A 16832-nucleotide genomic window follows, 5' to 3' on the forward strand; every position below is an offset into this window, starting at 1 on the left:
AAAAACGGACAAACTGACCACATACAGCTTCACAGCAACAGCACAATCGGCTTATCTCCAGTTTTGTAAGGATAATTTGAAACAAAGTGAAATTGTACTAATACTAGACTTATCTGAAAATTATGCATTTATAGTTCAAGATGTCATCCAAGGATATATTGGGACAACAGTCAAGCAACTCTCCAGCCATTTGCTATTTACTACAGAGGTGAATCAGGTGATGTGTCTGTCATGAACCTGTGCATTTTTAGTGACTGTTTAATTTGTGATGCCATTGCAGTTCATGCCCACATTCGCACTGTCATGGCATATGTGAAAAACAAGCTGCCTCACATACATTTTGCGAAATACTTCAGTGATGGGGCAGCTAGTCCGTACAAAAACTGTAAAAATCTCAAAAAATTATGCATGCATTTCCATGATTTTCAGATTCACGCAGAATGGAATTTTTTCACAAGTCATGGTAAAAATGTATGTGATGGTATTGGTGCTACTATTAAGCAAATGGCATCATGAGCTAGTCTGCAGCACTCTACAGAAGGTCACATTCTAAAAGCTCTTCAATTATTTACCCGGGTACAGAAAAATATCTGTGGCATACAGTCATTCTATGTTTCGAAAGATGAGGTGGAAACCAGTTGAAGAGTTGCTAAAAGGCAGACTAGAACATGTTAAAACTGTTGCAGGCACGAGGAGCCATCATCACTTCTCTCCAGCAGACTCTGACAATGTGCGCATGAGCAGACTGTCCAGTTATAACTATAGGTTCATGCACAACATGGGTTTTCACAGGGTGTTTGACTCAGGATTCAGAAGCAAAAGCAGCAACATACAACCAGGTTGCTATGTTATTACGGTTTATGATGACAAATGGTACTTAGGATGTGTTGCAGAGTGCTGTGATGCAGAAGGTGATGTATTTGTGAACTTCATGGCACCAGCAGGACCAGCAAGATCAATTCATTGGCCACGTTTGGCAGACAGGTGTTGGGTTCCTTTTGAACATATTCTTATGGCAGTTCCAGTTCCTACCATAGTGTCAGGAAGACAGTACAATATGCCACTCAATGTACAGAGTACAGTAGCTTAAGTGTGGGAGAACTTCTGTTCAAAGCACAGTCGACTTGTTTTTAGCAGTTAAGGTGCAGTAAACATTAATGATAGGTTGTGTTAATCTGTCTATATGTTCCCAGAATGAGATTTTCACTCTGCAGCGGAGTGTGCACTGATATGAAACTTCCTGGCAGATTAAAACTGTGTGCAGGACTGAGACTCGAACTCTGGACCTTTGCCTTTCGTGGGCAAGTGGTCTACCAACTGAGCTACCCAAGCACGACTCACGCCCTGTCCTCACAGCTTTACCTCCACCAGTAACTCGTCTCCTACCTTCCAAACTTTACAGAGTCATGCTTGGGTAACTCAGTTGGTAGAGCACTTGCCCGTGAAAGGCAAAGGTCCCGAGTTTGAGTCTCGGTCCAGCACACAGTTGGGCATGGGTGTGTGTGTTTGTCCTTAGGATAATTTAGGTTAAGTAGTGTGTAAGCTTAGGGACTGATGACCTTAGCAGTTAAGTCCCATGAGATTTCACACACATTTAAACATTTTTGATATCATATGTAGCTGAATTTATCTTACTTTATCTTATTGATACTTAAAATGCTCTTTCTTCAGTGCCTTTACCATATAGTTTCCTTGTGATTCACAAAAATTTCGTGCGCAGCCTATGTCCTCCAATTATTCCTTACTTTCCACCGTAGAACCAAACCTGTGAATTTTGGCAGTATCATCTAATCCTCTTCCAGTGTTATTTCAATTCTGAACTTTTAGAATCATGTTACTTATATGTTCACAGTTAGAAATAATAAAATCCTCCAATTGTGTTTAAAATATGAGGTGGTTTTTGTGTTTATATATTTAAATCATATCTTATTCACAGGGGATATTTGTTAATAGTAACATTATGTTGCACACAGGCAACTCCTTCACAGTATTTCTGAGCCACATTCTAGAATAACTACATGTCAATTTAACATAGTACAATCAGTGTAAATAGAACTTAAGTGTGATAACAGTCATGTAACCAGACTGATTAATACTCCAGTATGTATCAGTCCATATGTAGTAGAGAATTTGGTTGCTGAAATTTTTTTAAAAAATAGTTGAAACTTTGTGGGCAGGTATTCTCATTGGATGCACAGCTACATGGTGAAGATCTGTGTTTATCTGGAACATCAGAGATGGCCCTTGCTGGCTACCTGGCAAATGCAGTATTTGAAGAGTCTGCATTACCTGAGAAGCTTGCAGCGGTGAGCAGGTGCTATAGAGCTGAAACATCAAGCATTGCAGAAGAAAGGGGAATTTATAGGTAATTTATTTACATTCTCCACATGTGGAATATGTACTCATTCTGTTTGAAATTGCCATGTTTATCTGTAGTGGAAGAACACTATGATTTGACTCTAGTTGTTACTCCATACAACATGGTTTCTGTCTATTTAAAATAATTCACCCATCATTATGATAATGTGATGAGTCCACTTCCATGTTTAATATTGGAGTTGACAGCTAATGTATGGTATTATGACATTTTAAATGTCAAACTATTGCCTAAACATTTAGTTACTCCTCATTACATTGCCCGCATTTAAAAATAAATTACATTGACTACTCCAGTTGTGTGGAATGTTCTGAAATGTAATGATATTATTTTAGTGACAGAACTCTTTAAGTTGCATTACGAGATAAGTCAGAAGTCATGTTTTATGCTAACAAATATACTAGTCTGTAGCTATTCATGTCTACAATGCTGTGCATTCTTGTTACCACTGTAAAAAAACTGGAGACACACCATTCCACAACAGTGTCAGCAGAAAATTAGCTTCACCAGCAGAACAGCAAGTACACATCTAAAACAACATACTACCACAGATGTCATTTCAACAAATTGAGGTGAAACATGTCTGAAAAACTTAACTTCATTTATTTCAGCTGATGAAATGTTCCTGGGCCTCCATCCAGATGGCTGTGTTGAAATTCCATGATGTTACAGTGAGTGTCACTTTGCCAGATGATGTTGAGAGTGACACTCATTGAAATGTTGCAGGGACTTTCAGCGCAGCCACAAGGATGACCAAGATGATTTCAGCAGCAGTGTACATGCCGGGAAAGCCTATATTCACAAATCATTTATACCATGCCACATGGACGTGCCCTAAAATCAGTAATATATACAATGTAGGAAAAAAAAATATAGCTACTTACCATAAAGAGGACACATCAAATTGCAGACAGGCATAATTAAAAGACACTTGCACAAAGCTTTTGGCCACAGCCTTCATCAGCAAAAGAAAAACACACTATTCATACACGCAACCGAGCACACATCATACATACATGTGGGTCATGTATGTATGTATGTATGTATGTATGTATATTAAAAACAAAGATTCCAAGACTTACCAAGCGGGAAAGCGCCGGTAGACAGGCACAATAAATAAAACACACGAACACACACACAAAACTTCTAGCTTTCGCAACCGACGGTTACTTCTTCAGGAAAGAGGGAAGGAGAAGGAAAGACGAAAGGATGTGGGTTTTAAGGAGAGGGTAAGGAGTCATTCCAATCCCGGGAGCGGAAAGACTTACCTTAGGGGGAAAAAAGGACAGGTGTACACTCGCACACACACACATCCATCCGCACTCCTTACCCTCTCCCTTAAAACCCACATACTTTCGTCTTTCCCTCTCCTTCCCTCTTCCCTGAAGAAGCAACCGTCGGTTGCGAAAGCTAGAAATTTTGTGTGTGTGTTTGTGTGTTTTATTTATTGTGCCTGTATACCAGCGCTTTCCCGCTTGGTAAGTCTTGGAATCTTTATTTTTAATATATTTTTCCCATGTGGAAGTTTCTTTCTATTTTATTTATATGTATGTATGTATGTATGTATGTATGTATGGTGTGTGCTGGATAGTGTGTATTTCTCTTTTGCTGATGAAGCCTGTGGCTGAAAGCTGTCTGCAAGTGTCTTTTAACTATGCCTGTCTGCAACTTAATGTGTCCTCTATTCAGTAAGTAGCAATCTTATTTTTTCCTACATTTTTGATATACCTAACTGGAGTTTACATTGTTTAATATAATATTTAGTAATGCAGTGACTAAATAAGGTGTCTGAAAGTATTTGTCTGTTAATTTCATTTGTTTGTATACTCCAAGGGTTATAATGATTAAAAAAAACTTTAAAAAATCAGTTTTATTTAGTATATGATGAATTTGCAATCAGATGATTACATAATGTTATGCAAATAACTTAAGTGCATTTACTTACATGGGAAATGTTGAGTGTTGATTGATTGGAAAGAAAAGCTGATAGTGGGTTATGTGTAATTTAGTCATCTTTGCTGCTGACAGATTTATGTGGACAAGAACTTTGAGGTTGGTCAATACTCTAATAGTCTATCTCTCCTCCCTCCCCCCCCCCCCCCCCCCTTTCTTCTTTTCCTCCTTCAAGTATTCATCACTGTCATGAATCTGAATGAATAGCAAATTCATATTTATTGGTCAGTGACATTCTGTAATAAACTACATAGTGAGATTGATTTGTCTTATCGTGGTATGAATACTCACCAATGACACTGGACCACAGTACTTGGCAGGTAACAAGCAGAGGCCACCAGGAGTGGCAGTGACTTTTTGAAACCCTCTATATAGTAACATAGGTTAGGATTCCAGGTATTACAACCTGCAACTATTCCCTCTGGTGGGTCTTTGTTTGCGATTAGCCAATCAAAGGAAAAAAACTAGAATTTTTGGGCAGGGATGCTCAATCTCTTTTTGGCCTTAGATGTACTGCATGCAATTTAGTTCATTTAGATACCTCAAAACAACACTGTAGCCAAAATATACTGTTTTAATTACACAAAATATGTAAACAGTAATTTTCTTTCTATAAAAAAGTTGTAAATCTACTACTCCGTTTTCGAGATATTACACATGTGAAAAGAAAATTAAAATATACACCATCATAAATCTCAAAAAAAAGTTTAATGAGATACTTGGCTTTGCATATCGTTGGCAGGTTTATTATAATCTAGTAAATGATTTGTCCAAGCCAATGTTACTCAGTCCAGAAGATGAGGATCAATCAGTTTATTTGTACACTTAGATTTTATTCTGTTTGGCATTGAAAATGCTGCTTCACATGGATAAAACTGATCCATAAAACCATAAAACTTATGATGCCACTTTTACAGTGTTAGGATAATATGGTCTGGATGGTAACATTTTGACCATAACCAGTTACCATTGCCAATAAATATTTTATTATGGTCAATACAGTTTTTAATTCAGTTTTAAAGTGTTCTCAAAAATTAATATTAAGACAATTCTTTTTACACTCACTAATTTCCAAAAGTTATTATCATTATATTCTGATGTCAAGGGAAATGCCATTTTGAAGTTGAATTATTTCCTCTTCAAATTCAGTCCCACTACAAGAGAAAAGAGTACTCATTTCAGTTGAAATGTCTTCCACATGCAGTTTTTGGAAAGGCCGAGCTATGAAAGGTAGAACAGGTTTTGTTGCCTTGAAGTCTGAAAATTGGGTTTTAGACTCAATCTACGGTGCTATCAGGTGGGGTATCTACTTCTTTGTAGCTTCTTGGTCTAATGACATGTTGTCATGTCCTGACACCGGGCAGAGGGAAATTAGGGGTTTGTGATCAGTCTGCAGTTTCCAAGGGGTGAGGAGCAAATGCAGAAAGACAAATTTCCAGTGAAGGCAGGTTGATGACTTGGATCAGCGCCTGTCACAGGGCATCTATGAGAGATGCGGATTTTGGGACTTGACAGGATGCTTAAGCAGAAGACTCATGGAATTTAGGGATCTGATTAACAATATTTATTTGTGATCAGACTAAAAACTTCCTATGCTGAAGACTAATTCTAAACATTAGAAAAAATAAAGGTGGCAACTATTTACCAACAGAAGTCAGTGTCTGTAGCCACAGGGGCAGATGCTAAGAGAAGTAGCGAACACTAGCAGCACACTAAGTACAAACTTGAGGGCAGTACTTCCAGTGAGGAAAACAGTCATGTCAGAACTTATCGAGACTGGCCACGAGCGACCTGGAGTTGCTGCCGCATTGTTCTGACTGAGGACTCCCTGTTAATACAAAAACATGGGTTTTTAAATAATTATGGCAGCACACCATTTCTCCCTTCTGTAGTTGACCCGACAATCCCCCGGCACTTAACAAGATTTGGCCAATCTGGCAAATCATTCAGCACCTCTAGGGCGCCTCTTGCCAACCACATTTAGATTTGTCCCCTATTCCTACTCGGTAGTTAGGGATGCTTGTGGATTTTACATTAAGAAACTCCAAGTTTGGTATCAACAGTGTTCAGCTGAAAGCTAAACATCACTAACATTCCTATTATGGTCAGCAACAACAGTGTTACACATCACTTGGCCCTGCCCTCCGTCCTTCTGTGGGTGTGGTGTAGTGTAGTATCACTGTAACCTGTGCAAACCCACTGACATTGAAGTTCTCAAGAGAAAGTGTTAAGATTGCTGCCTCTGCTAAGATGTGCCTTTTTGTGTCCATCTTCTACAGCGAAACCTTACAGCAGTGTCTAGGTGGTATGGAGTTACCAGTTAATTTTCTGAAGTGAAACTTCTCCTCTGGAACAGCTGCCCACAGCGTCTGCAATTTGCACAGCTCTAGTGTTACTATTTATCTCTGGTAACCTAAATGCCACCACTTTTGCCTGCTCTCTGCATTTTTGTCTGATTTCCTACCTTGGAGTACCAGTGACGGCTCCACATATCTATAAACGTAGCAACGTAAAAGTCATTATGTCATCAGTATATGACATCTCACCCCACAGGAAAAATTTGTTGACAATTATGTGGCGACAAATTTGTAATCTGGCTTCTATTGTAGTAAAACTTATTAACTCTAGGAACAACATTATAGACATTCTTGGTTAATGACTAAAGTTCTCTTCACGATTTTGCACTTCGTAAAGTTCATATTTCACTTCACTTTTTCATACATGTGAATATCAGCATAAAACACAATTTCATTTTCAACTGCACTTATACGCAAATAGATACATAAATGTAGAAGCATCATCATAAAACATTGGTTCGTTTTTCATGAAGACATACATTACATAGAATGTAAATTTAAATCACTGGGTAATTAACTTTTCACCCTTTTTTACATTACAGATACAAATACACAACAATATAAAATATTTTTCTCTCACTTTTGTTTGTACATTATATATACACATCTATATTTATTTGTTTGTTTTTCTTCACATCACGTATACATAAACATATCAATACAGCAAATTACGTATCATCATTACAATAATAAACCTGAAAGAAAACACACAGTCTTACAAAATTCTTGTTTACATTTCATTTATGTGATTCACAACAGTAACTTCTTATGTACTAAGGGGAGTTTCGCAGTGACCTGCATCATCTTTGATCTCAGCATTGTGATGCCATAGGCAACACAGCTCTTTCATCATTGCATTTAAATGTAACAGAGCCTTCATCATGCTCTTCACTATTTGCCCTGCTTAACCTGTCTCCTATGAATGCATGTCATTTCTGACCCTTCACACTCTGCCACAACAGTCATCGCCCATGCCTTTCCACAAGTACTTAAGGGAATCTCTAAAGCATTTGCAGCATCTACACAAACAACATATAAACATCATGGTAAATATTACAACTCCTAGGTAAGACTAGAACGAGTAATGATACTAAAGTATTTCTGAGAAACTATGCTGCTTTTGGAAAGTTATTTCTTCTTCTATTTCAGTAACTTAGAAATGTTCCTCTTTTCCTTATTTGTAATACAGCAATCAGTCTCCATATTTAAAGCTGGCACTATGTCTTCACTGGCCACACTAATTCTTATTATCTGTTTGGACTGTATGAGCACTGGAGTTCCACACCATGTACATTTTTCATAAAATGTTAGTCTTCCTGTACATTTGACCAGTACATCTGTTGGCTTGTTGTCCTTACACAGAATTGTCAAGCCTTCTTCCTTTGGAGCAATGAATGACCATTGGTTCTGACTCGATGGAGTCCAAATACTATTGTTTAAGTTCACAAACTTCTTGATACAGTCTTTGCGAGTTTGCTTTATGGATTGCAGCATCCTTGCTTCACATGTTTTGTGATCATATGTGGACACTGAAAAAAACTTCCATTTACAAATTTTGTGAACACGATCTATCTCTTTATGCAACAGTTCTTCGTTACTCATTTTTGTATAGTGCAGCTTGGATTCATCAAATGACAAATAATCTTTTCCTGGCTCTATGTACATAAATAAACCTTGACTACCATGTACTTCAAAAGTTAGGGGTAATATTTTGTACAGATTTTTTTTCCTACTAATGGTACATTCACTACATAACCCCGTATATGGCCAGACATAAATGCATCAACATCAATTATGCATAATAACTGATACCCGGTCTGTTCTGTGAGAGCAATTGTGAACTTCTTGTCTTTAATATCATCCTGAATTAAATGCAGGTACCCAGCTATTTACATTGGATTAGTTATATGAAGTTCCAGTGTTCCTTTCTGAGCATTTACTATGGCAGTAATTAGCATCTCATATTCCCGTTCTAACTCATTGTAAATTAACAGTTGAGATCAGAGCTAAGTGCTGTATCTTTTGGTCAGTGCTATTAGTATATTTATTCATGTACCTATGGAGCTTTTTCATGTTTTTAACAATCAATTCCTCATTACGTGCAAGGGTAGCTGATTTGAAATAGGAGGCATCCTGTTCATCTAATGTTCCAAGCAATATTTTACTAATTTCACCCATATAGTTTTAGAATTAAGACACATCATTTCCTCATCCAAAATTCAAGAAAAAGTTCTATTTCAGTAGAACTGATGTTACCTATCAGCATGCATGGTTAAAATTTTGATTATCTTTAAACAAATGACCACATTTGGGCCCTTTGTCCTTTCTGCAGTGTATGGGCCATGCTACTGCATCTCTAACTTACAGCTTCTGGCCCTTCTAACACTTTCATTGTGCAATAAGCCTTGATCATATGTTTTAAAATCTTTTGGTTTCTGGTGTCTGTCAAAATACTCTTTGTTTTTCTCCTTACACTGTGTATTGCACTGAAGTGACAAAGAAACTATTGTAGGCATGCATATTCAAATGCAAAGATATGTAAACAGACAGAGTACAGTGCTGCGGTCGGCGATGCCTATATAAGACAACAAATGTCTTACACAGTTGTTAGGTCAGTTACTGCTGCTACAGTGGCAGGTTATCAAGATTTAAATGGGTTTGAACGTGGTGTTATAGTTGGCTGGTGGGCGATGGGATGCAGCATCTCTGAAGTAGCGATGAAGTGGGGATTTTCCCATACAACCATTTCATGAGTGTACTGTGAATTTGAGGAATCCATTATAACATCAGATCTCCAACATCCCTATGGCCAGAAAAAGATCCTCCAAGAACAGGACCAATGGTGACTGAAGAGAATCATTCAACGTGATAGAAGTCCAACCCTTCTGCAAATTGCTGCAGATTTCAATGCTGGGCCATCAACAAGTGTCAGCGTGTGAACCATTCAGCGAGACATCATCAATGTGGGCTTTCAGAGGTGTAGGCCCACTTGTGTTTCCTTGATAAATGCATGACACTAAGCTCTACACCTCGCCTGGGCCCGTCAACACCGACACTGGACTGTTGATGACTGGAAACATGTTGCCGGGTCGGACGAGTCTCATTTCAAATTGTGTTCATCGGATGGACATGTACAGGTATGGAGGCAATCTCATGAACCCATGGACCCTGCATGTCAGCAGGGGACTGTTCAACCTGGTGGAGACTCTGTAATGGCACGGGGCATGTGCAGTTGGATTGATATGGGACCCCTGATACTTCTAGATATGACTCTGACAGGTGACTCATATGTAAGCATTCTGTCTGATCACCTGCATCCATTCATATTCATTGTGCATTGCGACAGACTTGGGCAATTTCAGCTGGACAGTGCGACATCCCACACATCTAGAATTACTTCAGAGTGGCTCCAGGAACACACTTCTGAGTTTAGACACTTCTGCTGGTCACCAAACTCCCCAGATATGACCATTATTGAGCATATCAGGGATGCCTTGCAGCATGCTGTTCAGAAGAGATCTCCACCCTCTCATACCCAGTTCCCTTCAGAACTACTTCAAACATTATTCGAGTCCATGTGACATTTTGTTGCGTCACTTCTATGTGCTCTCAGAGTCCCTACACAATATTAGGCAACTGTACCAGTTTCTTTGGCTCTTTAGTGTATATTTTCTGTCACACTGGTGCTGCCTCATTTTCTCTTTTAATTCAAGTACATAAGCATCATAATTATGAGAAACGCATGCAGGATCTCTCTACAATATACCCAATATGTTGCATGCTCTGCCGAAAAATAATTCATGTGGTGTATAATTCGTGGCGGCTCTATGGGGCATGGTATTGTACATGAATACCATGAATTGAAGTCATTTGTTCCAATTTCATTGAGTCCTGTTGGTAAGTTCTAAAGAATTATCTTATAGTTTGGTGTGATCTTTCCAATGAATGCTCCGTTCGATTGGGAATGGTAACAGTATGTCTTTACACTACCAATCCTTAACAATCTGCACATTCTCTTTAAGTGTCACTCAAAAAATTTCTACTGTTGTCACAGAGTCTTACTACGGATATTCCAAACTTCCATTATTCTTTGCACAAGGACATGAGCTATTGTACCTGTATTCTGCTTTTCTATCAGTTCTGCCACAATTAACTTTGTTAGAGCACCCTGGAATGTTAGTATACATATCTATTATTTCTGCCTTTTTTCGTCAATGGACTGTTGATGTCAATATCACAGCTGTGATTCTTCAATTTCTCCAGGCGTATTTTATGACGAAATAAATCTCAGGTGAACAGCCTGGTATGAGTGTCCATGTTGTTGTTGTTGTTGTTGTGGTCTTCAGTCCTGAGACTGGTTTGATGCAGCTCTCCATGCCACTATCCTCTGCAAGCCTCTTCATCTCTCAGTACCTACTGCAACCTACATCCTTCTGAATCTGCTTACTGTATTCATCTCTTGGTCTCCCTCTACGATTTTTACCCTCCACGCTGCCCTCCAGTACTAAATTGGTGATCCCTTGATGCCTCAGAACATGTCCTACCAACTTATCCATTCTTCTCGTCAAGTTGTGCCACAAACTTCTCTTCTCCCCAATCCTATTCGATACCTCCTCGTTAGTTATGTGATCTACTCATCTAATCTTCAGCATTCTTCTGTAGCACCACATTTCAAAAGCTTCTATTCTCTTCTTGTCCAAACTATTTATTGTCTATGTTTCACTTCCATACATGGCTACACTCCATACAAATACTTTCAGAAATGACTTCCTGACACTTAAATCTATACTTGATGTTAACAAATTTCTCTTCTTCAGAAATGCTTTCCTTGCCATTTTATATCCTCTCTACTTCGACCATCATCAGTTATTTTGCTCCCCAAATAGCAAAACTCCTTTACTACTTTAAGTGTCTCATTTCCTAATGTAATTCCCTCAGCATCACCCGACTTAATTCGACTACATTCCATTATCCTCATTTTGCTTTTGTTGATGTTCATGTTATATCCATCTTTCAAGACACTGTCTGTTCCATTCAACTGCTCTTCCAAGTCCTTTGCTGTCTCTGACAGAATTACAATGTCATCGGCAAACCTCAAAGATTTTATTTCTTCTCCATGGATTTTAATACCTACTCCGAACTTTTCTTTTGTTTCCTTTACTGCTTGCTCAATATACAGATTGAATAGCATCGGGGAGAGGCTACAACCCTGTCTCACTCCTTCCCCAACCACTGTTTCCCTTTCATGCCCCTCGACTCTTATTACTGCCATCTGGTTTCTGCACAAATTATAAATAGCCTTTCGCTCCCTGTATTTTACCCCTGCCACCTTTAGAATTTGAAAGAGAGTATTCCAGTCAACATTGTCAAAAGCTTTCTCAAAGTCTACAAATGCTAAAATGTAGCTTTGTCTTTCCTTAATCTTTCTTCTAAGATAAGTCATAGAGTCAGTATTGCCTCACGTGTTCCAACAATTCTGCGGAATCCAAACTGATCTTCCCCGAGGTCGGCTTCTACTAGTTTTTCCATTCGTCTGTAAAGGATTTGTGTTAGTATTTTGCAGCTGTGGCTTATTATACTGATTGTTCAGTAATTTTCACATCTGTCAACACCTGCGTTCTTTGGGATTGGAATTATTATGTTATTCTTGAAGTCTGAGGGTATTGCACCTGTTTCATACACTTTGCTCACCAGACGGTAGAGTTTTGTCAGGACTGGCTCTCCCAAGACCGTCAGTAGTTTCAATGGAATGTTGTCTACTCCGGGGGCCTTGTTTCGACTCAGGTCTTTCAATGCTCTGTCAAACTCTTCATGCAGTATCGCATCTCCCATCTCATCCTCGGCATCCTCCTCCATTTCCATAACATTGTCCTCAAGTACATCGCCCTTGTATAGACCCTCTATATACTCCTTCCACTTTTCTGCTTTCCCTTCTTTGCTTAGAACTGGGTTTCCATCTGAGCTCTTGATGTTCATACAAGTGGTTCTCTTATCTCCAAAGGTCTCTTTAATTTTCCTGTAGGCAGTATCTATCTTATCCCTAGTGAGATAAGCCTCTACATCCTTACATTTGTCCCCTAGCCATCCCTGCTTAGCCATTTTGCACTTCCTGTCGATCTCATTTTTGAGACATTTGTATTCCTTTTTGCCTGCTTCATTTACTGCATTTTTATATTTTCTCCTTTCATCAATTAAATTCAATATTTCTTCTGTTACCCAAGGATTTTTACTAGCCCTCGTCTTTTTACCTACTTGATCCTCTGCTGCCTTCACTACTTCATCCCTCAAAGCTACCCATTCTTCTTCTACTGTATTTCTTTCCCCCATTTTTGTCAATTGTTCCCTTATGCTCTCCCTGAAACTCTGTACGACCTCTTGTTCTTTCAGTTTATCCAGGTCCAACCTCCTTAATTTCCCACCTTTTTGCAGTTTCTTCAGTTTTAATCTACAGGTCATAACCAATAGATTGTGGCCAGAGTCCACATCTGCCCCTGGAAATGTCTTACAATTTAAAACTTGGTTCCTAAATCTCTGTCTTACCATTATATAATCTGTCTGATACCTTTTAGTATCTCCAGGGTTCTTCCATGCATACAACCTTCTTTCATGATTCTTAAACCAAGTGTTAGCTATGATTAAGTTGTGCTCTCTGCAAAATTCTACCAGGCGGCTTCCTCTTTCATTCCTCTCCTCCAATCCATATTCACGTACTACGTTTCCTTCTCTCCCTTTTCCTACAACCGAATTCCAGTCACCCATTACTATTAAATTTTGTCATCCTTCACTATCTGAATAATTTTTTTTATTTCATCATACATTCTTCAATTTTTTTGTCATCTGCAGAGCTAGTTGGCATATAAACTTGTACTACTGTAGTAGGTGTGGGCTTCGTATCTATCTTGGCCACAATAATGCGTTCACTATGCTGTTTGTAGTAGCTTACCCGCATTCCTATTTTCCTATTCATTATTAAACCTACTGCTGCAGTACCTCTATCTGATTTTGTGTTTATAACCCTGTAGTCACCTGACCAGAAGTCTTGTTCCTCCTTCCACCGAACTTCACTAATTCTCACTATATCTAAGTTTAACCTGTCCATTTCCCTTTTTAAATTTTCTAACCTACCTGCCCGATTGAGTGATCTGACATTCCACCCTCCAATCCGTAGAATGTCAGTTTTCTTTCTCCTGATAATGACATCCTCTTGAGTAGTCCCCGCCCAGAGATCCGAATGGGGGACTATTTTATCTCCGGAATATTTTACCCAAGAGGATGCCATCATCATTTAATCATACGGTAAAGCTGCATGTCCTCGGGAAAAATTACGGCCGTAGTTTCCCCTTGCTTTCAGCCGTTCGCAGTACCAGCACAGCAAGGCCATTTTGGTTATTGTTACAAGGCCAGGTCAGTCAATCATTCAGACTGTTGCCCTTGCAACTACTGAATAGGCTGCTGCCCCTCTTCAGGAACCACACGTTTGTCTGGCCTCTCAACAGATACCCCTCCGTTGTGGTTGCACCTACGGTACGGCTATCTGTATCGCTGAGGCACGCAAACCTCCCCACCAACGGCAAGGTCCATGGTTCATGGGGGGAGGATGAGTGTCCATAGGACACAATATTTCGGCAATCGACCACGTTGCCATCATCAGGTGCACTAATGTACTGACCGGTGGCGGGTCAGCGCCATGTGTATATAGGACAATCCCCTTCCCGCTCCTCCCTCAGGTGCTTCCTATGAATCGGCGCGGTCCACACTCTGCGTGCAGACCAGGTACAGTGTCTGTTCTCCTGCCATCTGGGCGCTGTGTCCTAGGTCTTCTTGCTCAGGAGGGTCTGCCGGCACTGCTCTCGTATTTCTCCCCTCCCCCATCGAAGTCAGTACACTCTGGGAAATATACTTTTTGTTCTTAATCCAGTTGATCGCAGGTTCCCATGCCTTGCTAAGGATGTAACCGCTGTCACAATTTAGTTCTGGCTCCCTTACTCTGATCTTTATGGCTTCTTTGATGACACAGTCCCAGTAGTAGGAAGTCTGTGTCAGGACTTTCGTTTCATCATAATCCAGGCTGTGGAGTTCCAACAAGCATTGCTCAGCGATTGTCGACTTACTGGGCTGTTGCAGTCTAGTGTGCCGTTGATGTTCTCGGCATCAGTCCTCAGTGGTATGAATGCTCTGCCCTACGTATACACTACCACATTGGCAAGGTATCTGATAAACCCCTGATTTACACAGACCAAGGTTGTCCTTCACACTACTAAGAAAGCTCTTGGTTTCGCGTGGAGGACAGAAGGTGGTTTTCACTTGGTGTTTACATAAAATGCATCCAATTTTTCTGCATAGGGCCCCACAAAAGGGAATAATAGCAAAGGCCGCCTCCTCCTGAGATTCATCCTCAGTTTCTGCTGGTGCTGCAGGTGTGGGATGTAGAGCCTTCTAAATTTGTCCTTCCTTGTAACCGTTCTTCGAAAACACGGTCTTCAGATGGTCCAATTCTTGTTGTATACTGATCCTTTTGGAGATGATGTGAGCTCTGTGTACAAGACTTTCGAGCATTCTATTCTTTTGTGCCGGGTGGTGGCAGCTATCCGCATGTAGGTACAAATTGGTGTGCATCTTCTTCCTATATACGCTGTGGCCCAAAGTGCCATCAGCTCGTCTTCTAATCAAAACATCTGGGAAAGGGAGCATCCCATCTGTTTCGATCTCCATGGTGAGCTTAATATTCTCATGTCTTGAGTTGAGATGTGTGAGGAAGTCTGCCAGTTTATCTCTTCCATGTGGCCAGATAATGAAGTAACATTCACATATCTAAAGAAACAGATGGATTTTAGATGTGCTGATTCAAGAGCTTCCTCCTCGAAATGTTCCATGTACATATTTGCGACAACGGGGGAGACAGACATATCAGCTTGTGTCTGTGTATGTACGGATGGATATGTGTGTGTGTGTGTGCGCGCGAGTGTACACCTGTCCTTTTTTTCCCCTAAGGGAAGTCTTTCCGCTCCCGGGATTGGAATGACTCCTTACCCTCTCCCTTAAAACCCACATCCTTTCATTTTTCCCTCTCCTTCCCTCTTTCCTGACGAAGCAACTGCCAGTTGCGAAAGCTCGTAATTCTGTGTGTGTGTTTGTGTGTTTTGTTCATGTGCCTGTCTGCCGGCGCTTTCGCGCTTGGTAAGTCTTGGAATCTCTGTTTTTAATATATTTTTCCCATGTGGAAGTTTCTTTCTATATATATATATATATATATATATATATATATATATATATATATATTCACTTATGAAATTTGTTGTTAATAATCCTACCCAGTTCAAAAGTAATAGCAGTGTGCATAGCTATAACACCAGGAGAAAGGATGGTCTTCACTATGCAGGGTTAAATCTGACTTTGGCACAGAAGGGGGTAAATTATGCTGCCACAAAAGTCTTTGGTCACCTACCAAACAGCACCAAAAGCCTGACAGATAGTCATCCAACATTTAAAAATAAATTAAAAGAATTTCTAGATGACAACTCCTTCTACTCACTGGCTGAATTTTTAGATATAAATTAAGCGAGGGGAAAAAAAACCTAGCTTAAGCATTCGTGTCATGCAATATTTTGTCTAATGTAATATCTTGTACAGACATCTTTTATTAACCTGACACGTTCGACATCATTACAAAGTGTGGTATTCATGATCTATGGAACAAGTATTACTCTAATCTAATCTAATATAATCTTTAGGCCGCAGTGGCCCATGTGACATCGTCAACCCAATCCCACGTCCATGGGTTGAACCGGTTGGCCAGTTGTAGATGTAACTGTAGGAGTTCTTTGTTGGTAATGTCCAAGCGCCACCATATGAAACGAACTCTCTCTCGTACCGAAGCTAGGCTGCACATTTCTTGATTCTTCTGGCCGCCGCTGAGTCAGTGCAAAATTCGGTACCACACGTTCTTCTTGGCACTTCATAAGAAAAACAAAAGAACTCAATAGACAGCCTCTCCGATGACATAGCTTGTCGATCCTAATCAAGCTGCGATACATCTCACCGTAGAGGTATGTGATGTGATTCTTCAATCTCTAGGCGTATTTTATGACGAAATAAATCTCGAGCGAAGAGCCTGGTATGAGTATGCATAGGACACAATATTGTGT

General features: G+C 39.8%; 1 protein-coding gene across 1 annotated transcript in view; it reads left to right on the plus strand.

Annotated features, from left to right (window-relative positions):
• LOC126365794 (uncharacterized) overlaps positions 1-16832 on the plus strand; it is a 71499-nt gene that overhangs the window by 15149 nt on the left and 39518 nt on the right. Inside the window, exon 2 of the mRNA XM_050008376.1 lies at positions 2178-2365. Within this exon, the coding sequence (XP_049864333.1) occupies positions 2178-2365 (188 nt within the window). The remainder of the gene's footprint in view (positions 1-2177; positions 2366-16832) is intronic.

Source organism: Schistocerca gregaria, chromosome 4 (genome assembly GCF_023897955.1).
Source record: "Schistocerca gregaria isolate iqSchGreg1 chromosome 4, iqSchGreg1.2, whole genome shotgun sequence".
Classification (NCBI taxonomy): Eukaryota; Metazoa; Arthropoda; class Insecta; order Orthoptera; family Acrididae; genus Schistocerca; species Schistocerca gregaria.